This window comes from Geotrypetes seraphini, chromosome 13 (genome assembly GCF_902459505.1).
Source record: "Geotrypetes seraphini chromosome 13, aGeoSer1.1, whole genome shotgun sequence".
Taxonomy (NCBI): domain Eukaryota; kingdom Metazoa; phylum Chordata; class Amphibia; order Gymnophiona; family Dermophiidae; genus Geotrypetes; species Geotrypetes seraphini.
Window position 1 is genome coordinate 82,091,572 of NC_047096.1, and position 25,483 is coordinate 82,117,054.

Here is a 25,483-nt window from a genome sequence, read left to right on the forward strand (position 1 = left end):
TCAGAAGGAGGAGGGATTGGACCTCCTGAATAAGGAGGGCTGATTGAGGACTGTTCAAAGCAGACTCTTTTGGCAGGCTTTGAGGTGGGAGAGTCTGAAAGTTGAGAGAGTAGCCGTGGCGGATGATGTTGAGGACCCATTGGTCCGAAGTGATTACTTCCCACCGGCTGAAGAACAGAGAAAGTCGACCTCCTATTGGTTGAGGCAGGAGAACAGGAACAGGGATACTGGCTATACTGCGGAGAATGAAGTCAAAAGGGCTGAGACTTCTGCTGAGGAGGTTGTTTCGCAGGTTGCTGCTGTTGCTGCTGTCGGGGAGGCTGACGTTGCTGTTGCCTCTGACGTCGAGGTTGTTGAGCAGTGGTAGGCAATGGACGGGCTGTGAAACGGCGTTGATAAGCCGATTGCTGCCTGTATGGTCTTGGTGGAGGAGGCTTCTTTTTATTCTTGAGCAGGGTATCCCAGCGCGTCTCATGAGCCGAGAGCTTTTGGGTGGTAGAGTCCATGGAATCCCCAAAGAGCTCATCCCCTAGGCATGGGGCGTTGGCTAACCGATCTTGATGGTTAACATCAAGCTCGGATACCCGAAGCCAGGCCAAACGGCGCATAGCCACCGACATAGCTGTCGCTCTGGATGTAAGTTCAAAGGTGTCATATATGGACCTAACCATAAACTTACGAAGTTGGAATAGAGACGACAAGCAGGAGTGAAAAGATGGATGTTTTCTTGAAGGAAGATACTTCTCGAAGGAAGCCATGGTGGTAAGGAGATGCTTTAAATAAAAAGAAAAATGAAAAGCATAATTACTAGCTCTATTTGCTAACATAGCGTTTTGGTAGAGCCTCTTACCGAATTTATCCATGGCCCTTCCTTCTCTGCCAGGAGGGACAGATGCATATACACTGGCTCCTGAAGTCTTTTTAAGGGTGGATTCGACAAATAAGGATTCGTGTGGAAGTTGAGGCTTGTCGAACCCAGGAATGGGAATTACCTTGTATAGAGAATCCAGTTTACGTGGGGCCCCTGGAACAGTTAAAGGAGTCTCTAAATTTTTATAGAAAGTTTCCCTCAAGATGTCATGAAGGGGAAGCTTCAAAAATTCCTTTGGAGGCTGATCAAAATCAAGGGCATCCAAAAAAGCTTTAGACTTTTTGGATTCAGCCTCCAAAGGAATGGACAAAGACTCACACATCTCTTTCAAGAAATTGGAGAAAGAGGAAGTGGTCTGTTTGGAGGATGGGTCAGGGAGAGCCGAATCCTCCTCCTCTGAGGAACATTCTCCTTCAGAAAGAAAGGGTTCCTCTGAGTCCCCCCACAGATCAGGGTCTCTGACATGGGAAGAATGGTCCCGAGACTCAGGTGTCGATGTTTGCATGTGTCGGGTTTTGCGTACCGACTTACCCGACCTCATCGATACCGAGTCAGGCGATGTTATCGGTCGCACCGGTGCCGAAGTCTGTACCGATTGATGGTGAGCTGTCGGCTCCGGTGCAAGGACTGGCATCGATACCGATGAAGTTAGGTGAAGCGGTACCGAGACAGTAGAAGCAGGTAAAACAGGTTCGACAACCGGTACCGACACGGGTTGATGTACAACCGGTACCGATGGCTCGGTGCGGACTGGCACCGGAAGGTTCGGTGTCATTATAGCAGGAAGGAGTCGTTCTAATTGCTCCTTAAGCTGCACATGAAGGATGGCCGTAATGCGGTCATCGAGGGATGGCACCGGTACCGCTTTTTTCTTCTGCGGTACCTGCGGTGCCGCTCTACGCCCCGGAGATGAGGAGCCCGATGTCGAGGGACTCACCTCAATAGGGGCGGAGCGCTTCCGCTGGCGTCTAACCGGCGGCAGGACTGGGCTCACTGCACTCGAGGCCGGAAGACGTTCCAGCGGGGAAGGCTTCTTAGCCGGCTTACCTGACTGTTGGGATGCCGGTGTGGAATCACGCGGCGTCGAAGACGAGGGTGCCGACTGAAGCGGTGCCGAAGCCGGAGTCGAAGGAACGGGGTCGGACATCTCGGCACCGAATAACAAACGCTGTTGAATTAAGCGATTTTTTAAAGTTCTTTTCTTTAAAGTAGCACAGCGGGTGCAAGAAGAGGCCTGATGCTCAGGACCCAAACACTGCAAGCACCAGTTGTGTGGGTCCGTGAGAGATATAGGCCTAGCACACCGCTGGCACTTTTTAAAACCCGGTTGAGGGGGCATGAAAGGGAAAACGGCTTCCGCCAAATCGAAGGCCGAGGCTTCGATGGTGGCAGAAGGCCCCGCCGGGGAAAAACCGAAATTGAAGAAAAAAAAAAAAAATGTAAGATTGTTTTTTTTTTTTTTTTTTTTTTTCAAAATAAAAGAAAGGTTAAAGAAATCAAACGTTTACGCGAGCGGGAAGGCAAGTTAAGAAAAAATTTCAACAGCCGTTGAAAACGCGTCTTCTTAGCTCCGCGGAAACTAAGAAACTAACTGAGGGACCGCGCGCCTCTGTCGGGCGGGAAGGCACTCGCGCGTGCGCGGTGCGGCCGAGCTAGAACTTTCTAAAAGTTCTTAGAGTGAGATCACTCTAAAATTGTCCGTACCGGGGCTCCGTCGGTGCCGTCACCCATCAGTCAAGAATAGCTGCCTGCTTGTCCTGGGATAAATGTTGAACTGGGAGAGGGGCCTGAAAGGAGGAAGGGAGGGGAGATATTGAACTGCAGGGGCAGAAAAGATGGAGAGAGAGATGTCAGATTCAGAAAAGGGTTATGGAAGGAGGGAGAGACATATGTCAGACCAGGGGGAGGGAAGGAGAGAGAGATGTTGGACCAGGGAATGGAAGGGAAGAGAGAGATACCAGACTCCAGGAAGGAAAGAGATGCCAGACTCTGGGAAGAAAGGAAAGGAAGGAGAGATGTCAGACCATGGAAACAGGGAGGGATGGCGAGAGAGAAGCCAGACCATGGGAGAGGAGAGACATAGGAAGGGAAGACATGGAAAAGTAGATTTTGAGAAGAAAGCAGAAAATTAGAAAAAAGTTGAATGTTAAAAGTCAATGCCAAAGATGGATGCAGGGCAGAAAGTGAAGAAGGAAAGAAAAACAGTCAATGGAAAAGAAGGCCCTGGAAACACAGATAAGAGCATAGTCAGAAGGAAGTGCAACCTGATACTGGGAAAGGATGATTAGAAAACCAAAATCACCAGACAACAAAGGTAGGGAAAATGATTTTCTTTTCAAGTTAGTGATCGAAATGTGTCAGTTTTGAGACTTTATATCTGTTGTTTAAATTTTGCACTATATTTGTCTATTTTTCTATAGCTGTTACTGAGGTGACATTGCATATTTTAAATTCATCTTTCTTGACCTCTTTGACAAAACCAGAATATAAATTATAATTAACATTTTCTCTGCATACAGTGTGCTTTGTGTAGTTTAATTTTGAGGTTACCATTATGTATGACATGGGCTGAAGCTAAGGGGGGACAAGTTCAAGACAAATATCAGGAAGTTCTGCTTCACACAACGAGTGGTGGACACCTGGAATGCACTCCGAGAAGAGGTAATTGCGGAATCCACCATTCTAGGATTTAAGGGTAAGTTAGATGTACATCTCCTTATGAGTGGCATGAAGTGACATGGGTAGGGGTAGGCTAGATGCACTTCTCTTTACGAGAAGCTTGGAGCAATATGGGGACCAAAACTATGCCAGGGTACACCTGGAGGGGCCTCCGCATGTGCGGATTGCCGGACTTGATGGACCTAGGGTCTGTTCCGGAGATGGCGCTTCTTATGTTCTTATGTTCTTATATTGTTAATAAGATTATATTGTGTGTATATGAAAAATGAATGGAAGAAATTGCATTTTTTCGCGATACTCTGCTTGTCTGCTGTTACTTTCAGCTAATTGCTCAAGACAAGTTTTTTGCTTTAAGTCTTTATTATTATTTTTATTTTTGTGTTTTAACATCAATTGGACCCCTGAGGAAGGCGTATTCGCTGAAATACAAACCGTTTAGAGTTCGGTTGAAATATTACATTTATATCTGTATTTGTATTTTTATGATTTTATTGTGAAGAGTAATAAATCATTTTCAGAACATCTTATCCACAGTTTTTTTTTGTTTTTTTCTACTAAAAGAACTCAAATATGTAATTGCTGACCTGTTATTGGTGATCTGTAACCTGTCACTAAAATCATCTGTAGAACCTGAAGATTGGAGAGTGGCCAATGGTATGCCAATTTTTAAAAAGAGTTCCAAGGAAATTACAGATCGGTAAGCCTGACTTCAGTGCCAGGCAAAATAGTGGAAACAATTGTAAAAAAATAAAATTTTGGAACATGTAGACAAACATGATTTAATGAGACAGAGTCAACATGGGTTCAGCCGAGAGAGATTTTACTTCACCAGTTTGCTTGACTTCTTTGTAGATGTGAATAAACATGTGGATAAACTTTACCCCATTCCTTCTCTTCAGTCATCACTCTCAAGTCTGTCCTGTCAATGTCCTCAATGTTCACCTTCCTTTCTTTCAATAGTCATTACTTTTAAGTACTATTTTTAACTCTATTTTAGTATTTTATTGTAAACCGGCTAGATACTTGGTTGGTATATTAAAAATCAGTAAACTTGAAACTTGAACCAGTTGATGTAGTGTACCTAGATTTTCAGAAATCTTTTTTTTTATGTTGTAACTTTTTATTGAAGAAATCCAATAAATATACAATAATATAATACAATAAAATAGTCATTACATATTAAATTTACCATATTAATTTTCCATCATATGTCTTTCATTTCTTCAAAATAAATTTCCAAATTACCTATTACAACTATCAATACACTCCCCCATTACCTTCCACCCTTCCATTCCCCCCTCCCCCCATTATTTTAATTTTAATTATAACATTGTAATAAATGAATTATACAAAATGTAATTCAAGTAATTCCACATATATTACTATAATCCCTCCAATTCCTACCCCTACCCTAGAATGAAAGGTGACGTCAAATACCAAGTATTAAAATACATTGTACTATACCAAATCTTCAATGTAAAGTATTAAGAATCATACTTCTTGCTCTAAAGGATAATTTTGTATGTAAGAAACCCAAATTTTAAAAAAATAAATGAGTTCTTCTAGGAAATTTATGAACCTCCCACTCCTCAAATAAAATTAAACAATGAAATTGATTCCTCCAATGCCAATAACTAGGCAAATCTTCCTTTCTCTCCAAACATATCCCAAAATAATTTAGGCAAATGATGTATAGCTTGACTAAAATCTTGAAGAGATAATTGAATCCCCAATTCATCACACCATTTTGTATAATATTATCTCATGTTCTATTTGGAATCAAGCACCACCACAACTTATGCAAGAAAGATACAGAGATAGGAACCTCATTACATTGATTAAAAAATTATAAACCTTTCAAGAACACCCAATGAAAGTCCTCCTCTTCTTATTTGATTCACATAATGTTGTAATTGCATATATCCATACAAAGATCCTGGCCCAGTTCCAAATGTTAATGATAATTCTGGAAATCTCCTCAACCTCCCAGACTCATCTAAAATCTGATCAATAAACCGGATCCCTTTATGTGCCCAGGTTTTAAAAATGACATTAGTCATACCCAGGGTAAAATCTCCATTCCCCTGAAGAGGCAAAAAATCTGTAACAACCTGATAATGATCCCATAATTTCAATAATTTATTCCATACTGATCTTAATGGAATCAAAATAGAAGTACCTTTAAGATAATCAGGTAATCTTGAATATGGCACTTAATTTAAAAACAATAAATGATATGGATGAAAAAATGCCTTTTCATATGACAAAGGAGAAAACAAATCATCCTCAAAAACCCAATCCCTTACATTTCTTAATAAACAAGCCCAGCTATAAATACGAATATCTGGAAGACCTAAACCCCCTGTTATTCCCAAACCCAATAAAAGATCAAAAGCCAATTTTGTTTTTTTACCCGCCCAACAAAATTTTATAAGTAAAGTTTGTAATTTCCGCCAATCACCATTATTTAGTTCCAAAGGAATCATCTGGAAAACATATAACCATTTTGGAAAAATTATCATTTTAAATAATGCTACCCTACCTCCCAAACATAATGGTAAATTCTGCCATTTTTGTAATTTTAATTTAGTATAACTAAGCAAAATTGGAATATTTACCTTATATAACCGTTTAGGATCCCCGGCAAATAAATACCTAGGTATTTAAAATAATTCTCTGTCCGCTTTAATGGAAAATCTGAACCCCATTCTCTAGCCCTTCATTGGTAGCTAACGCCTCAGATTTGTCCATATTTAATTTGAAAACAGAAAAATCTCCAAATTCTGTAAAACATTCTAATGTTTGCAAAGATAAACGAGGATTAGTTAAATGAACTAAAATATCATCTGCAAATGCAGCTATTTTAAAAGTAAAAGCCCCTATATTTACCCCTTTAATATCATCATTTGAAACAATATCCCTAATTAATGGATCCAAAGTTAAAATAAACAACAAAGGGGATAAAGGGCAGCCCTGCCTCATTCCTTGACTAATTGGAAAAAAATCTGAAGAAATCCCATTTATATTAACTCTAGCCTGTATATCTGAATATAAAGTTTTAAATGCTTCTTGAAAAAAACCCGTTAATCCATATTTCTTTAAAATCGCAAACAAAAAATCCCATCTAACCTTATCAAATGCTTTTTCAGCATCAAAACTAATAAGTATTGATAGAATATTTTAAAAACGCACCCATTTTAAAGAAGACAATATATCTCTAATATTTTTAACAGCTGTTCTTCCCTTAATGAATCCAACCTGAGGTTCATCCATCAAATCTGGTAAAATTTTTGCCAATCTATTACCCAGAATCTTTGCCAACAATTTTGCCTCATAATTTAAAAGAGAAATTGGTTTATAAGACTCAACCCTCTTAGGATCCTTTCCAGGTTTAGGAAACACAATAATTTGAGATTGACACAGCGTTGGTGGTAAAAAAAATTTCTGTAATCTGCTTATTGAACATTGAGACTAATGAAGATGAAATATTTTTCCCCATAATCTTATAAAATTCAGCCCTAAATCCATCCAAATCCAGAGCTTTATATAATGGACTTTGCTGAATTGCTAATAATAATTCATCCTCCCCAATAGGACAATTCAATAAAAATTGGTCATTCTGCCCTCTACAAGGTAGGTTCAGGCTAGATAAATAAGTTTCATTAAATAAACCTTCATCATGACTAGAAGCAAACAAGGAGAAATAATACAAATATCCTATTCTTTAGTATAAGTTTGACCTTGGGAAGACTGGATTTGTAAAATTCTATTACTACAACTAGCACCTTTAACCAAGCGAGCCAGTAATGCACCAGTCTTATTACCATGTTTGTATAATTTATATTGATAATATTTAACTGATTTAATTGCTCTTTGATGCAAAGGTTCATTCAATTGATGTTGAATAGCCAACAAATAAGCATTATTATCCTCCTTAGGACATCTAGCATGACGACGTCTAATCTGAATTAATTGTTTTTCCAATCTTAAAATATCTCTTATCATGTGCTTTCTTTTTTTGGCTTGAAAATGCAATAATTTCCTCCCTCAAAACTGCCTTAGCGGCTTGTTGGATTTTCCCTATGTTGCTCATTCATTATTAAGTTGATAATTGTTCCAACAGCTAAAAATATGTTCTTTAAATTTTTCATCATAATATAAATCTAAAGGAAATCTCCATTGTGGTATACATAAAGGTTCTGAAGTTAAAGTTAAAACAACCCAAACAAATGCATGGTCAGATATCTATGTGGGTCCAATACCCATCTCATGTATCTTTGAAAAAAGTGTGTCAGAACAAAGAATATAATCAATTCTAGAATGAGTATTGTGAACCCTAGAACAATGTGTATAATTCCTATCTAAGGAATACAACACCTCCAAATATCCAGTACATTAAGAGAATCACAAAATAAAGGAACCCCTTTTGAAACATCAAGCTTATCTGTCCTTCTACGAACTGATTTGTCAATTCCTGAATCTGCCACCCAATTAAAATCACCCCCTATTATAATAGGACAAGAATCCAGTTGAATTAAATTATTCAAAATATTAGCAAAAAATTTTTTTTATCATAAATGTAAGGAGCATATAGGTTACAGAGCAAAAATTCCACCCCATTAATTTTAACTTTTACAATGACATATCTACCTATTTTTTTCCACTACCAAAGACTTATTAAAAAGAATAATTACTCCTGCTTTTCTATTAATAGCCGGAGCTTCATTATAATCCGCTACCCACCAAGTATGAAGCTTAGCATGTTCCTGTGCATTCAAATGTGTTTCCTGTAAAAAAAAAAAAACAATTGAAGCCTTATGTCTAGGCAAACTTTGCAATATCTTCTTCCTTTTAATAGGAGAGGAAATCCCCTCTACAGTCCTCAAGTGATAAATTTTAAAGACATTTATTCACTTCACCATGAAAGACATTTCAAAGAGCATTAATAAAATCCAATCAAATAATGGAAACTGTCCCAGCCACCAGTTCCCATTAAATGTTAATAAATGCAAATCACATTGAACCACATATTGTATAATACTGCATATAGTCACCTTCCATTCAATCCACCCCTTAGATATCCCCCCTATCCACAGCCACATTCCCCCATCCCATTACCCAACCTACTACAATCCCCCACTCTCCCTTATATATCCACCCAAAATTATCTTCCCTCCCTTTGACCAAAGACAAACAAACTGTCCAGGGTCATTGCTATGATCCCCCAACTCTTCCCCCAAACCCGACCTCTATAATAAATATATCAAATAATATGTATAATAGCAAATCAACAAAACAATCCATCCCAGTAAAAAAACAATATTAAAAATCAAACCCCTTTTCATCCTCAAATAAAGAAAACTTTGAAAGTAAAATACATATACTTCCAATCAAATTCATAACTTCACAGTCCTAAATAATATTTAATATTTGTAATTCGTTTAGTAAATAAATCATGTTTACTAAATTTCCCTTAAAAGTAAATAAGTACATAAGTACATAAGTACATAAGTAGTCGCCTCCGCCGGGGCAGACCAGAGGTCCATCCAGCCCAGCGGTCCGCTCACGCGGCGGCCCATCAGGCATATTGCCTGGTCAGCGGTCCCTGACTAATTTTATTGCCTACCTCTACAGTTATCTCTAAACCTTCCACTGCTCTTATCTGTACCCCTCAATCCCTTTGTCTTCCAGGAACCTATCCAGGTCTTCCTTGAAACCCTGTACTGTGCTATTTCCTATCACGGCCTCCGGAAGGGTGTTCCATGTGTCCACCACCCTCTGTGTGAAAAAGTACTTCCTTGCGTTTGTTTTAAACCTGTCCCCCTTCAATTTCATCGAGTGACCCCTTGTTCTTGTGGTTTCTTTCAAATTGAAAAATCTGTCTTTGTCAACCTTTTCGATGCCCCTCAGGATCTTGAAGGTCTCTATCATATCTCCTCTGAGTCTCCGCTTTTCCAGGGAGAACAACCCCAGCTTCTTCAGTCTGTCAGTGTATGTAAGGTTTTCCATACCCTTAATCAGTTTAGTTGCTCTTCTCTGGACTCCCTCAAGCATTGCCATGTCCTTTTTGAGGTACGGTGACCAGTACTGTACACAGTATTCCAGATGCGGGCGCACCATAGCCCGGTACAGTGGCAGGATGACTTCCTTCGTTCTGGTCGAGATACCCTTCTTAATGATACCTAACATTTGGTTTGCTTTCCTCGAGGCTGTGGCGCATTGTGCCGACGCCTTCAATGTCGTGTCTACCATCACTCCCAAGTCTCTTTCCAGATTACTGACCCCTAGCATTGATCCCCCCATTTTGTAAGTGAACATCGGGTTCCTTCTCCCTATATGCATGACCTTGCATTTCCCTACATTGAAGCTCATTTGCCACTTTTTCGCCCATTCTTCCAATGTCGTAAGATCCCTTTGGAGATTCTCGCAGTCAACCGTGGTTTCAACCTTGCTGAATAGTTTGGTGTCATCTGCAAATTTGATGACCTCGCATTTTGTTCCCTCCTCCAGGTCGTCAATGAATATGTTAAACAGGAGCGGTCCCAGCACCGATCCTTGAGGAACCCCGCTCGTGACCCCTTGCCAGTCCGAGTAATGGCCCTTTACACCAACCCTCTGCTTCCTGTCTGCCAGCCAGTTTTTGATCCATCGGTGGACCTCCCCGTGCACCCCATGGTTCCATAGCTTCCTGAGCAACCGCTCATGTGGTACCTTATCGAAGGCTTTCTGGAAGTCTAGGTAAATCAATTCATCAATAAAGCCCCAATCATATATATCCTGTTAATATAATAATAACATAACCCAATCAAATATCACACCATGCAAACCCCCCCCAAAACATACCCATATTTTAAATACCCTACCAAACATACCAAAAAACCATAACTACCATTCAGCCATCAAATTAATTGAAAATAAATAAAATCTCTTAAAGCATTACATATAAAGCAATTAAATTATGCACATAAATGTTATATTACCAATCAGTAATAGCCAATCAGGGACTTCCTTAGGCTCAGCCCTAAGGAAGTCCCTGATTGGCTCAGGCGCCACAGGCCCCTCCCAAGGGAGGAGCCCAAGGCGCCTCAGCCAATCAGGGTCTAAAGCTCCCCCCGTGCATCACATGATGCACCGGGGTGGGGCCTAAGGACCATATTCGCTGTGCATCATCAGGGAAGCAGGAGGAGGCGAAGGAGCAGGAGGACTTTGCGGTTCCTCCTGCTCCGGAAGACATCGCTGGAGGCCTAAGGAGCAGGAGGGACTGACCACCCCTCCTGCTTCCAACTGTTAGGCATGGGGGGGTGTCGGGTCGGGCCGGTCAGGGTGCTGAAGTGTGCCGGTCGGGGGTACTGCGGTGTGCCAGGCCAGGGGGGTGAGTCGTGTGCCAGTCAGGGGATGACTCAGTTGGTAGCGGGAGGGAGTCGGTATCCCTCCTGCCATATTTGCACAGGCAGGGAGGACAGCATCAGGTGGTGGCAGGAGGGAGTGGGCATCCCTCCTGCTATTTGTGGGTCACGGGGGGGATCGTTTGTGGGTGAGGCGCCAGGCCGGTGGGTGGAGCTAGTGTAGGCTCTCCTGCCTGCCCTGCTCATCCCCAATCTCTCTTGCCTGCTCGCTGGACTCTCCTGCTCTCTGCTGCCGTTCCCCGCAGTGCAGGCCCGCTTTAAAACCACGGGCTTGCACTGCAGGGAACAGCGGCAGAGAGCAGGAGAATCTGGAAGCAGGCAAGAGAGATCTGGGCTGAGCCCTGACAGCAGTGGCAGGAGGCTGCTTCTCCTGTCACTATTGTCAGGGTGTGCGCATGAGTGGGGATCGCTCTGGCCGTGAGTATGGGGACATGCTAACGATCATCCTGTAAATCCCCATTTGCATGCAGGCCTTTACTGAATTAGTCAGCCAGCATGCAAACGGAAACGTATCATGCACGGTTTGGAGGTTTAGTGAATCCTGGCCTAAGTCCAGTAGGCCCCCATCCCGCATGGGTTCCATTACCAACTGTTGAAACAGTTCTCCTTGTAGAGAATCCAGGATCTCCCTACTTCTAGGAGACCCTACAACAGGGATACCCCGATCAACATCTGGCATATTAAAATCATCCATTAGTAGTACTTCCCCTTTTACAGCTATACTTTAAATGTCTTCTATTAAATCTCTGTCCACTTCTGTCTGTGAAGTAGACCCGTATATCACACCAATGTAAATATATTTTCCATTCCCTCTTTCCAGTTTAACCAACAGTGCCTCTTCCTTACATTGTAGATCTTGCAATTATGCGGCTTTAATATGATCTTTAACATATACAGTAAAACCCTGGATTGAAAGTAACTTGGTATGCAAGTGTTTTGCAAGACAAGCAAAACATTTTATTAAATTTTAACTTGATATACAAACTAGGTCTTGCAATACAAGTACATACAGTATACACACATCGCATCATCACAACTGAGCCGATGGTTCTTCTCTCTCTCTGACACTGCAGGAGTGTTCTAAACAAGCAAGGTCTTGCAATACGAGTATATACAGTATTTTGTATTAAAGTTTTTGGGTTGTGGAGTATCCATTATTTCTTATGGGGAAATTCACTTTGATATATGAGTGTTTTGGATTACAAGCATGTTTTTGGAATGAATTATGCTCGCAAACCAAGGTTTTACTGTAATGCCACTCTCCCTCCTTTTCTTCCTATCCTGTCTTTCCCGAACAATTATAGTCCTGTATAACTATATCCCAGTCATGGGTCTCCATGATTGCCACTAAATCCAACTCAGCCTTTTCCATCAGTCTCTAAATCCAGAAATTTGTTTCCCATACTTCAAACATTAGTATATACTGCTTTCCAGACATTGCCTCTTTTCCAATGTGAGTAGAGGCAAAGCTAGACTCAGTTAGGGCACTGGTCTTTGACCTGAGGGTCGCCGCGGGAGCGGACTGCTGGGCACGATGGACCACTGGTCTGACCCAGCAGCGGCAATTCTTATGTTCTTATTTAATGATTCACTTATCTGTACTGTACCGTTTCCTTGGGTTTTTGCAGCCCAAATGCATGACCTTGCATTTCTTAGCATTACATTTTAGTTGCCAAATTTCAGACCATTCTTCAAGCTTCGCCACGTCTTTCTTCATGTTATTTACATCCTGGGTGTCTATTCTATAGCAGATTTTGGCATCATCCCGCAGAGAGGCAAATCTTACCCAACAGCCCTGCAGCAATATCGTTTATAAAAATGTTAAAAAGAACAGGCCCAAGGCATTCCAAATTCACCTCTCTTCCTGTCAGTATCCTTATCCCTCACCCCCAGTCAAGTAGCCTGCCCCAGAATTGCAGAGTGTGGAAATATTGCCGGTTCTCCCTTTAAGTACAGAAATAAAGCTGTTATGTTTGTTTGAAATGAAAGAAGATTTTATCTAGACCCCAGGGACTTTCATTCAAGAGGAATTCATTGCTCTAAAATCGAGGGGGAGAGGGAAGGAAAATGCACTACATTAACTTAGAAGAAAGACTCTGAGTGGCCCAAGGTTAACCAATTCCCGCAGGACTGGAGAAAAAAATCAAATGTTATGCTCTTGCCATTATAATGCGCTTATGCCTGGAATGTATTTTTGCTGTCTGTCAGACTGAAAAAGACTTCTTACAAATTCTTATTGTGCTCGTTTCATAATATTCTGCTTGTCTCACTGTTTTCTGCACCCACACTTGGTAGGGATGCCAGGGTGGCATCTGTTCTAACCAGATATAGTCTTCATCCTGGCTATCCCCAGTGAGTTTCAGAGTTGGCATGCTGTGTAGACAGGTAGAAATCCACCTATATAGTGCCTTAATCTAGCAGTACATTTCAGATGCCCCAAACTGCACAATGGCTACTAAAGATGATGCGTGAACGAGGAGAAGGAAAACAGAGTTGCTGGGAGGTGGTGACTTCCCATGGTCATACAGAGGTGGGATTAGAATTTGGAGTCTAATACGTCATTTTCACAGCTTCTGACATTTGGGTCCTTCCTTCTCGTGTGATTGCTGTTTTTTTAACTCTGTCTAATTGGTTTTCCTAACGCAGCTGCCCATGTCTCTGATGTATTGACTCATTTGTGTTTCACATATGTTATTGTTACAAAACAATTTATTTGAAATGTCACACCAGGAAAAACTCCCTGAAACAAATCAAATGGAAATAGATATGTTCTGAGTTCAGTTTTGTAGGTGTTTCTACAGAAAAATATATGCATATATAGAGATTAATTCTGCACGGTCGAATCACATTATGACTACCTGCTAATATCCAGAATAAGCGCCTCTGGCAACACAGACAGCAGCCAGATGCCGTGGGAGTGAATCGAGATGCTGGGTGGTTGCTAGAGGTATCTGGAGCCATACATACTGCAGGGCATCTGACAGTTGCTGATGGGTGCATGGTGGTGGATCCAGTCATTGAACATGTCAATTGAGATGGTCCCAGATGTGCTCAATGGGGTTAAGGTTTGGAGAATTTGGAGGCCAGGGAAATAGTTGGAAGTCTTAGCCATACTCTGCGAACCACTCACGAACAATTCTGGCAGTAAAGATTCCAACATTACTGAAGTTAATGTTCATATGTCCATCAAAGCTGCTCATGTAAACTGCTCTGAATTGACTTCAGTCAATTAGCGGTATAAAAGCTTTAAATAAATAATAAGGAAGATCATCAACATGTATGAGTGTACTTGATCGGCAAGGATAGAGAGATACCCATAGCGGCTCAGTGTGCCTTCCAGAGATATTAAGGGACCAAGAAAACTTCCCTAGACTATAACGCTGCTGCCACCAGCTTGTGTGCATCCAATAATGGTTGCTGGGTATTTGTTCTTGGTGGTTTCATGCCTGACACACCAGCATTCATCCATTCAATAGCACTCAAAACATGACTCATCAGAGAAGGCAACCTTCTACCAGCTGGTGCAAGTCCAATGTCAGTACTCCTGTGCAAATTGCAGCCGTTTTTTGCAATGAACCCTCGTGAGTACGGATGAAATCACCAGCCATCTGCTCCATTCACAACAGGGTTTGCTGCACAGTTATTTTGGACACACATTTGGAAACCCCCTCGTTCATTTGGACGGTGAGTTGCTCCATGGTAGCAGGCCAATCAGGCTGCACCAACCTGCACAGCCAACATTCACCTCTCACATCGATGGCTCGTGCTGCCCCCAGTTACCATGTTGGGTCGTCAAAAAGGTTCCATTCATAAGAAATTCTTTGTACTACTTCACAGCAGAGCTGCATCAGCATTCCTAGAAAGTACACTCACAGTACAGTTTAACCAGAGAAGCCCATGAGCAGTTTACAAACTCTGCCGTTTCTGGAATGCTGCCTCCCTTAGCCCGGTATCTCATAAATCGCACGTTTTCCCCATGACAGCCACGATTGCTATATCAGCAACTTGTCAACATTCCACCTTATATACCCACAAAGTCTGCACGCAATACTTGCATTCATTCACTGGCTGTACATCCCTGATGTCAGAGGTAGGCGGAGGTCATAATAATGTGACTTGACTGTATATAACACAGGAAGGCTCTGCTGAAAGTCTAAAGCTGTGCCTGTTTTAAGTGTGTTTTCTAAAGACAACAAAGGTGTGCATGTGTCTTTCCAAAATAAGCATAATAGTGCATAAATTTCCAAGCACAAATTTACACCTACTCTGACAAAAGTGTAAATATATGAGTGCACTTTATACACACACGGCATATTCTATAAAAGGCGCCATAAGTTAGGTGATAGTATATGCCCTACTGCTGCCTAACTTAATTGTTTTAATTTGACACGGTAATTGATTGCATCATTTAAAACTGATTGAAAACTCATTTTAACAAGTAGGTGTCAGGAGTTGTCTACAGGAGGACACCTAAGTGGACATGGTTAGGGGGAGCGGGACTTGTTAGGTGCGATTAACTAAAGAACTTAGGTGTCTGCAATGTAGGCCAGTTAAAACCTGGTAGACGTCATTCTGTAAATGGCACCTAAGCATGATTCTCCAATCAACTAAATAGGAAAAAACTAAGCTGTTCAAAAAACACTTCTGAACTGAATAGAGAACAAGCTTGTGTTATATCACCCAAGGCACCCCTTACAGGGGTGATGTGTTCATCATCGGTCTTAGTTTCACATGCACATTAATCGTGTCAATTATTTGATTTATAGGCTTAGAGTTGGTTGTGTGCTTATAATTAATAAGGGAAAAGCACTTATCTTTTTGCCCGACGGCTGCTCAATTGTTTCACTACACAGTTTTCCTCAGAGGCTGTTCCTCTTCAAGTATTCACACATTGGCCAAATTTTATATTCTTAAGAACATAAGAAGGTGCCTCCGCTGGGACAGACCAGAGGTCCATCCTGCCCAGCGGTCCGCCCACGCGGTGGCCCATCAGGCCTATCGCCTGAACAGTGGTCCCAGACTAATTTTGTAACTTTCTTCTAATCCTATCCTTATAACCTACCTCTACTCCTATCTGTACCCCTCAATCCCTTTGTCCTCTAGGTACCTATCCAAACCTTCTTTGAAGCCCTGTAGCGTGCTCCTGCTTATCACTTCTTCTGGTAGCGCGTTCCATGTAAGCTCGCTTGTTCAGTTGGTGTGACATACACAAAAACCAGCCAATGTGTGAATACTGGATGGACCACTCGGGTCTTTATCTGCTGTCATTTACTATGTTTCTATGTAACCTAAACATGATTGACACGCGATTTTGTAGGCAGCTTCTGGTTTAGACACTGTTTACAGAATCTGGCCCACACTGTGTAATTTAAAACACACGAGTGTACATCACATTTCCACCCATATTATTCCACCAGAAGTAGAGAATGACATGGGGAAAAAATTAGTCCCCGTTGAGCAGCCAGGTTTGCTCATGGGTGGGTAAAATGAATATGACAAATGGCACATGATGTAAAAGGTTCCAAAATATTATTTTTTATTAATTATTCATATTAATTCTCAAAAGGTTATTACGTCACCGGGAGATCTTTACAGATGCCAAAACGCTGGCCTTCCTGACAAAGATCTCTTAATTCGTTGCTCCCCAATGTCCTGCATGACATCATTACTTGTCAGCCAATCCATTAACAGAGGCTGTCCTTAAATTTGGACAAAGAACATCCTTTTAACATGAAATAAGTTTCAGAAAATCATATTTTTGTTTACATTCATTTCTGAATATACATAATTACACTTTACTACATATCCAATATTCTTTTTGTCACTCTCAAAACTTATTTCAGACAGTTTGTCTGTGTAAAAGGCAACCTGCTGAAAAGTTCTTGGCCCTGTTAGCACTATAGAAAGGAGAAGGGATATTCCCCCTTCCTGCTCTGAGCTTTGCAAAAACTGACAGTTTCAAATTTCACTAACACACACTCAGAAAACCCTAGACCCCTCCCTATGCTGGTGACTGGGATAGCATTTCTGATTCTAACTATTTCCAGATGTTGCCTAAGGATTTCTCCTTAGAGTTTCTTCAGGTTCAAAATATATAAAATATTGGAAATTAAGTACACACCATTCTTTCACATATCTTTCATACATCCATCATTCATTCGGGGCCCCATTCACACATTCAACACAATATATTACATTCATACTTAATACATGTTATATCTCAGTTTGGAATATGGAGTCTAATATGCTCTTCCTAACCGGCCTGAGGCTTAAGGTGAGAAAACTCTGAACAAAGACAGACAGAGAGAGAAAGAGAGAAACATGGAGGCAGTTTCATACCTCCATGTAATATATATATCCTGATTTCCTCTGTAGTCTGGCTTAATAGCAAAGTACATAAAGAGAATATTATTATGCTTTTCCTTAATATTAATCTATAGTATGTTTTTCTGGCCTTGGCTGCATCCATATTCAGATTTTTATTCACCAACTTTTCGTACGCTTCTGTTGGGTGTGGCCTTAACCAACACATTTGCTTGTATCCAACTAGAGTTACTCAGAACCATACGAAAAGCAGGCGTTTTGTAGAAAAACTCCACAAAATGCTGCACCATCATGTCCTGCACTGTAGATTCCATTAACGTACCACAGCTATCGCCCCCTACAGTCCACAAGCCACTATTTACCGTCACTGCGACCACCGTCTCCGTTACCACCCCGTCCCCGCAGCATCCATACAAGCCTCAGTACTGCAATATTTAGCTTAATCCTTCCTTATAAATCAAAGTTCTGGCTGCTGAACTAGAGAAAGAGATGTTCAGCTGGCAGGGCCTTGTTTATAAATTTTTATCAACACAACTAATATACTACTTTATCCAAAGCAAAAAAAAAAAAAAAGGAAATAAATATAGAAATTTTTTTTTCTACCTCATCTTCTCATTCAATTCCTTCCATCCACTGTCTGTCTTCTCTCAGCGTCTTCCATTTGCTCTATTACTGTGCCTCTCCCTTCACTCCCCCCAAATTGGTCTGGCACCCATCTTCTTCCCTCCGCTCCCCCCATAGTCTGGCATCTGTCGTCTTCCTTTCCAGTGTCTTCTCCCCACTCTCTGTTCCCCATTTCCCTTCAGCGTCTTCTCCCCACTCTGGTCTTCCCCATTTCCCTTCAGCGTCTTCTGCCCACTCTGTCTTCCCCATTTCCCCACTCTGGTCTTCCCCATTTCCCTTCAGCGTCTTCTGCCCACTCTGTCTTCCCCATTTCCCTTCAGCGTCTTCTGCCCACTCTGTCTTCCCCATTTCCCTTCAGCGTCTTCTGCCCACTCTGTCTTCCCCATTTCCCTTCAGCGTCTTCTCCCCACTCTGTCTTCCCCATTTCCCTTCAGCGTCTTCTCCCCACTCTGTCTTCCCCATTTCCCCTCAGCGTCTCCTCCCCACTCTGTCTTCCCCATTTCCCCTCAGCGTATCCTCCCCACTCTGTCTTCCCCATTTCCCTTCAGTGTCTTCTACCCATTGTCTTTCCCCTTTCCCTTCAGCGTCTTCTCCCCACTATCTGTTCCCCATTTCCTTTTAGCATCTGTTCCTTTCCTCTACCACCCTTCCCTCTCACCACCTCACCGCCCTTCGGCACCCCTCACGCAGCCCCCTCCCTACTTCCTACCTACCTATCTCCCTCCCTCCCCCTTATCTTTGCGGCATCTTTTAAGATTGAGTAACTTCTTCAAAACCATCGGAGCCTGTGAGCAGTAGCGTGCATCTGTGGGTGGAAGCTTCTCCTCTGACACAACCGGAAGTTGTGTCAGAGAAGCTTCCGCCCTCATACGTAGGCTCTGACAGCTTTGAAGAAGTTACTCAATCTGAAAATGCGCTGTGAAAGTAAGGAGGAGGGAAATAGATAGATTTGGGTAGGTAGGAAGGAGGGAGGGGGCCGCACGCGATCGGTGACCGTGCGTGTTCCCTCCCTTAATTACAGGGACAAGGCCATTCACCATTCCACGGGGCAGTGGATGGCCTTGTCCCCGTACCCACAGTGAGCACTTCCCCACCCCACCATTTTGGCGGGTTACCCACGGCTACCCACGGGTAACAGCCACTATGTCATTCTCTACCCAGAAGCACCTTCACACTGCATGTATATTTAAACGTGTGTAAACTGCTCCAAAATTGTAAAGTAGGCTTTAATCTAATGGACTCTAAGTAAACAAACATGATTTCTAGTGCAATAGGTGTGTCATTCTGGATAGTGGATAATTTCCCCATAGCAACAATCCTTGCAGAAGAAATCCACTCTGGATTTTTTCTGTACCCCTCCTACTTCAGAGGGCTCTGCTGCCACCTAGTTTTCCTTTTGCATGTAAGCCTGAAGGAATGTTTGTTTTGCTCTCCCTTTTTCTTTATTTTAATCAGGTTTTTTTCAGGGGTGTCAAAGTTCCTCCTCAAAGGCTGCAATCCAGTTGGGTTTTCAGGATTTCCCCAATGAATATGCATGAGATCTACTAGCATACTATGAAAGCTGTGCATGCAAATAGATTTCATGCATATTCATTGGGGAAATCCTGAAAACCCGACTGGATTGCGGCCCTCGAGGAGGGACTTTGACACCCCTGTGCTAAGAGCTTCCCAATTAGAGGATTCAGCTCTGCCTGCATATAGATTCTTTATTCTTCTACAGACCAATCCCTTGTGGTAGCTGTTAGCCAGCCTGCAGAAGCATTTTTGGAACTGGGGGGGGACTGTCTCTGTGTAGCTTGCTCACCTACTGCTTGCAGGGGTTTGAGGCTGTCAGGCAGGTAGGAGGCTCAGCGGTGTCTCATAGGATATCAACTGCGTTTCGCCTTCCCCCTTCTTTATTGCGTATCATGGTTCATGGGGGTGGAGGCTCGGTCAGGTGCTGATCTGGCTGGCAGCCTGGCAGCCTCCGGGCTCCTCCGTTTATTCACAATACCGACCCCCCAACCTAGGTTTCACCCGCTGGCTTCTTCAGGAAGGGTACGGCACAAACACTCCATACTGCTCACACACGCACTACTGACAAGCCAGCGGGTGAAACCTAGGTTGGGGGGTCGGTATTGTGAATAAACGGGGGAGCCCGGAGCAGTTATGTGTACCATCTACACCATTCAAAGTTAAGTTGTTGTGAAATTTATAATTTTATTTTTATTTAAGTTTTATTTTCTGTTATTTAGTGGAGGAGACTGTGAACAACTATGATGGTCTCCTTAACAGCTGCCCCGTGAACTTGTTTCACCGGACCTCAGCTGTGGGTCTGAGTGTTCACTTAACCACATCAGCCTTGTGTTGAAATTAGTGCTTGAAGTAAAACAAAGGTGATTAGTGATAAAAATTTATAAACAAAGCCCTGCCAGCTGAACATCTCGTTCTCTAGTTCAGCAGCCAGAACTTTGATTTATAAGGAAGGAATAAGCTAAATATTGCAGTACTGAGGCTTGTATGGATGCTGCGGGGACAGGGACAGGGCGGTAAAGGGGACAGCGGGGCGGAGACGGGGACAGATTTTTTCCCCTTGTCATTCTCTACCCGCAACCTCAATTTATGCCCTCTAGTTTTACCATTTTCCCTTCTCTGGAAAAGATTTTTGTTCTGTATTGATACTTTGAACTGAATAGGTAAAGATGAAATCGAAAAACTGATTAACATAACTTTGAGACTGGCTCAAGTCAGCCTACATTTCTTAGGATTTAAAGTGTAACTGCTGGCCATTGCAGTTAAAATAAAATCACATAGTGCAGTGCCTGAATACTGGCCAACCCAGAAGCGTTAGTGGCAATATTCAGACTGAACTACAAACTGGAGAAAGTTAGTACTTTCTCCAGCTCTGCCCACAGATTGCCCTGGCACTTTCTGCATATAGGATTACCGGATTTTTCCTGGAAAAAAAAAAAAGAAAAAAAAGAGGATGCATAGCCCCTATACTGTTTGAACACTGCCAGGGACGGAGCACGACGCCTGGACATGCCCAGGTAAATCCGGACATCTGATAACCCTGTTTGTGTATAGTACCAAGTCAGAGGAAATTTTCTGTGACAATATCTGGATAGTGCAGCTTGTTACACTGCCACTGCCCTTCACAGGAAACATCAGAGCACTTTACTTACTAAGTTCTATAATAGGAAAGGAAAAGGCAGAGAAAAGAAAAAGAGAACTGCCGGAACATCACACTCTGGTGACGATGGAGATTAAGCACAGAGTTTGAGTCTCCTAATTGGGGCTAGTTTTTGGCCCAGTGGGAAACTGGTTGCTTATGTTTTCTGGTGGTCTGAACTGCATAAACTGTGATGCTTCCTAGAGCAGTAATATGTATTAATCTTAATCCCCTTTCCTCCCTCAGTAACAAAGAGTTATAATTAATACCCCTGTTACTGTTCCATCTCTTAGAATAATAATAATTCTCCCCCCCCCCTTTTTAGAAAAGCGCATAAGTTTTTAGCACTGGCTGGTATGCTGAATGCTCTGCACTGTTCTGACACTCATACGAACTCTATGACCATAGGAGCAGCGCAGAGCATTCAGCGCGACGGCTGGTGCTAAAAATATCTTCCGCAATTTTGTACAAAAAGGGGGAGGGGGACAACAGGGTCAGTATTAATATTCTAGGTACTGTGCTGTCGACTGGTTAGTATTAGGAAATAGTAAATGACGGCAGATAAAAACCTGCATGGTCCACCGAGTCTGATCAACACTGAACCAACAATCTAGTATATTATTATATTTTACCTGCTAAGTTTCACTAAAAGATGCTTTTCCCTCCCCCTGAGATATGCAATGCCTACACTCAGATGATATGAATGTGGAATAAAAGATCCCCTACTTGCTCAGACCTTAAACAAAAATCTGCCCTGCACTGGTCCTACTTCCCCGCTACTGAGTTGCCATCAAATCCTACTCTAGACCATCCTGATCTGTCTTGCCGTATACGGGACACAGACTGTAGAAGTCCATCTGGCATCAGCTTCACTCCCTCAGTGCTACAGCTGCCAATTAAGCACCACTCCTGCGTATCATAAACAAAGTTATATGTGTTGATCTGCCAAGTTTTGTTTTGATATTGTGCCATCTCTTAGATCAGTGGTTCCCAACCCTGTCCTGGGGGAGCACCAGCCAGTCGGGTTTTCAAGATATCCCTAATGAATATGTATGAGAGAGATTTGTGTATAACAGACATGACAGGTATGCAAATCTCTCTCATGCATATTCATTAGGGGTATCCTGAAAACCCGACTGGCTGGTGGTCCCCTAGGACAAGGCTGAGACCCACTGTCTAAGATCAGTTATAATGCTTCCAGGTATTGTGTGATGGTCCCTAAAGCTCTAGCACTAATAATGCAGAGTTAGTAAAAATATCTTGGGTATTGTGTAATCTTTTAGAGCAGTAATAATCCAGAGACGGTTTTAATACTCTAGATACTGTGATGTCCTTTACCAACTACAGCACTAATAATCTGGAGTTGATTCTTCTTAACATTTTGTAAGCAATATTGCTGAAGAACTGTCTGCTAAGATTTGCTTCTTTGCAGACAATAACAAAATATGTAATAGGATAGACATCCCTGATAGTGTGGATAACATGAGGAAGGACCTAACAAAGCTTGAAGAATGGTCCAAAATTTGGCAGTTAATATTTAGTCCTAAAACATGTAGGGTCATGCATTTGAACTGCAGGGACCAGAGGGAATAGTAGTACAGTTTTGTACACAAAAGGGGAGCGTAACTTGGGTGTGATCATGCGTATATGATTATCTTAAGGTGGCCAAGCAGAAAAGATGACTGAAAGCTAGAAGGATACTTGGGTGCATTGGGAGAGGAGTGGCCAGTAGGAAAAAGGAGGTATTGATGCCCCTGTATAAGACTCTGATGAGACCTCATTGTGTACAATTCTGGAGACCTCACCTTCAAAAAGATATAAACAGGATGGAATCGGTCCAGAGGAAGGCTGCTAACATGGTCAGTAGTATTTATCATAAAGCATATGTATACTTTGTAGGAAAAGCAGGAAAGGGGAGATATGATAGAGATGTGTAAATAACTACATGGCTTAAATGTAAAGATGAGCCGCTTTCAATTGAAAGGAAACTCTGGAATGAGAGGGCAAAGGATGAAGGTGAAATGGGACAGACTCAGAAGTAATCTGAGAAAATACTGCTTCAGGGAAAGAGCAATGGAAACTTGAGACAGGTATATTGGATCTCAAGGAGAAAGGAAGGTATTGTAGATGGCATGAATGGGCAGACTGGATAGGCCTTATGGCCTTTAACTGCCTTCATCGTTCCATGTTGTATATTTGGGGGAGGACTGTGGGCAGAGCAGAGATGGAGATGTGATATACCCAGGTAATGACTAAATGAGACAGAGGCTACATTTGGGAAGAAGTATTACACTATATTGAAACTGGCTGAGTAAAAGTAGATTGCTTAGACCCAATGGGTGTTTTTTCAAAGCACTTAGACTTACAAAGTTCCAGAGAAACCTATGGGATTTTGTTAATCTAAGTACTTTGACAATGAGCCCCAATGTCTTCTGAACTTGTCCAGTGAGATGTGGTTTAGAAGTTGTGGTGTGTCATGTTCAAGGGAAGAAGTTTACCTCTTCATTGTTTTTTAAAAACTAGAACCAAAGGTTGTGCGCATGACACCTTGGTGTTTATTATTTGACATTGACAAGACTGCTGCTTTTGTTGTGGAGTGTATTACACTTGTTTTGTCTTCAATAAAAGGCATTTTTCAAAATTTTTTTTTAAAAAAGGTTTAGACACACAGGGCTAGATTCACTAAAGATAGCGACTCAATCGATGTTGGCCGATTCTTCCAACAGCAACTGATTCACTGTCAAGTTTGCATGCAAATGATTTGCACACAAATCCACAGACTCAATCGCTCAGTGAGTGACTGACACATGCGCACAGCCCTAACAATAGTGACAGGGGAAGCAGCCTCCTGTCACCGCTATCAGAGCTTCGGTCTTTTTTTTTTTTTTTAATGGAACAGATGTTCTTCGTGACTTAAACATGCACCATTTGTCCCATTAAAAAAATAAAAATAAAAAACAGTGTCCCGTCCCCCCCCCCCAAACCCAAAAAATATGGCAGGAGGGAAGCCCATTCCTTCCTGCCAGGAAAGACCTCCCCCTTACCCTCCACCCCCCCCCCTAAAGAAAAAGGCAGGAGGGATGCTCACTCCCTCCAGCCACTGGAGGCCCTCCTCCCCCTCCAGGCCCCCATGCCACGTGCCTTAAAGTTGGGAGTAGGAGGTACTGAAAACATCTCCTGCTCCTCCTCTCTTCACGACGACACTGGGCCTTAAGCCCCTCCCCGGTGCATCATGTGATACACGGGGAGGGGCCTAAGGCCCTGATTGCATCAGATGCCTTGGGTTCCTCCCTTCGGAGGGGCCTGAGGTGTCTGAGCCAATTAGGGACTTCCTTAGGAGGATCCTAAGGAAGTCCTGATTGAGGCCTGATTGGCCAATCAGGGACTTCCTTAGGCTCCTTCCTAAGGAAGTCCCCGATTGGCTCAGATGCCTCAGGCCCCCTTCAAGGGAGGAGTCCGAGGCATCTGAGCCAATCAGGCCTTATGCCCCTCCCTGTGCATCACATGATACACCGGAGAGAGGCCTAACGCTGCTCCCAACTTTAAGGTACGTGGCACGGGGGCCTGGAGGGGGAGGGGGGCCTCCGGTGGTAGGAGGGAGCGGGCACCTTCGTGGCAGGAGTGAGTGAGCATCCTTCCTGTCCTTTTATTCAGGGGGGAGGGGGAAGGTCGTCCCGGGCAGGAGGGAGTAGGTATCTCTCCTGCCGTTTTGTTTTAGGGTGGGTCACCGCATTTGTTTGGGGGGGTGCATGATTGTCCGGGGTCATTGGGGAGGGCCATTGGCAGCAGTGGGAGATTTTTTCTTTTTTTATGGCCATCAATTGGGGATTTTTTTTTTTTCTTTTATGGGGCAGCAATCGGGTTTTAGGATCAGTAAAACCGATGCTAAATAACCAAGCAATGTAAGTGAATCAGTCGCTTGGCTATTTTGCTTGGGCTTTCACTAACTTGCATGGTCGGATCGTTAAATGGGCGATCGAGGGGAAAAACACATGGTGGGCCGTTTAGTCAATCGTGACTGTTAGCAGCGATCGTTGCTAAACCTGTGAAAACAGATTTAGCGATGATTGCTGACTAGTGAATCTAGCCCATAGAGTGGCAGATGACATTAACACCTCACTGACTAGTGAAGCCCTTGTGATGCTGCATCAAAGTCCAGGTTGAGGGTTTTTGTTTTAAGACTGGAGTTTTACTAGGGTCCACCTTTAATTTTTGCAGGGATGGACTTCCATGAAGATTTACATCGGATTGGTGCAAAGGAGGGTTTGAAGGGCAGGAAACTGCAGAAGGCGGTGGAGAGCTTTGCCTGGAACATCACAGTACTGAAGGTAAATCCTAGCGCTTCCTTCTGTTAACATGGTCTAAGTGCCTTTGTTAACCCAGCTTTTGTGAGAGAGCAGAGCTATTCCCACCAAAGCTCAACCCATA

General features: G+C 42.7%; 1 protein-coding gene across 3 annotated transcripts in view; it reads left to right on the forward strand.

Moving 5' to 3' along the window:
- Positions 1 to 25,483, forward strand: part of LOC117347622 (inactive phospholipase C-like protein 2) — a 100,420-nt gene that overhangs the window by 67,493 nt on the left and 7,444 nt on the right. For all 3 annotated transcript variants that reach the window (XM_033918772.1, XM_033918774.1, XM_033918773.1), the window contains one exon: positions 25,274 to 25,383. In XM_033918772.1, coding sequence (XP_033774663.1) covers positions 25,274 to 25,383 — 110 coding nt within the window. The remainder of the gene's footprint in view (positions 1 to 25,273; positions 25,384 to 25,483) is intronic.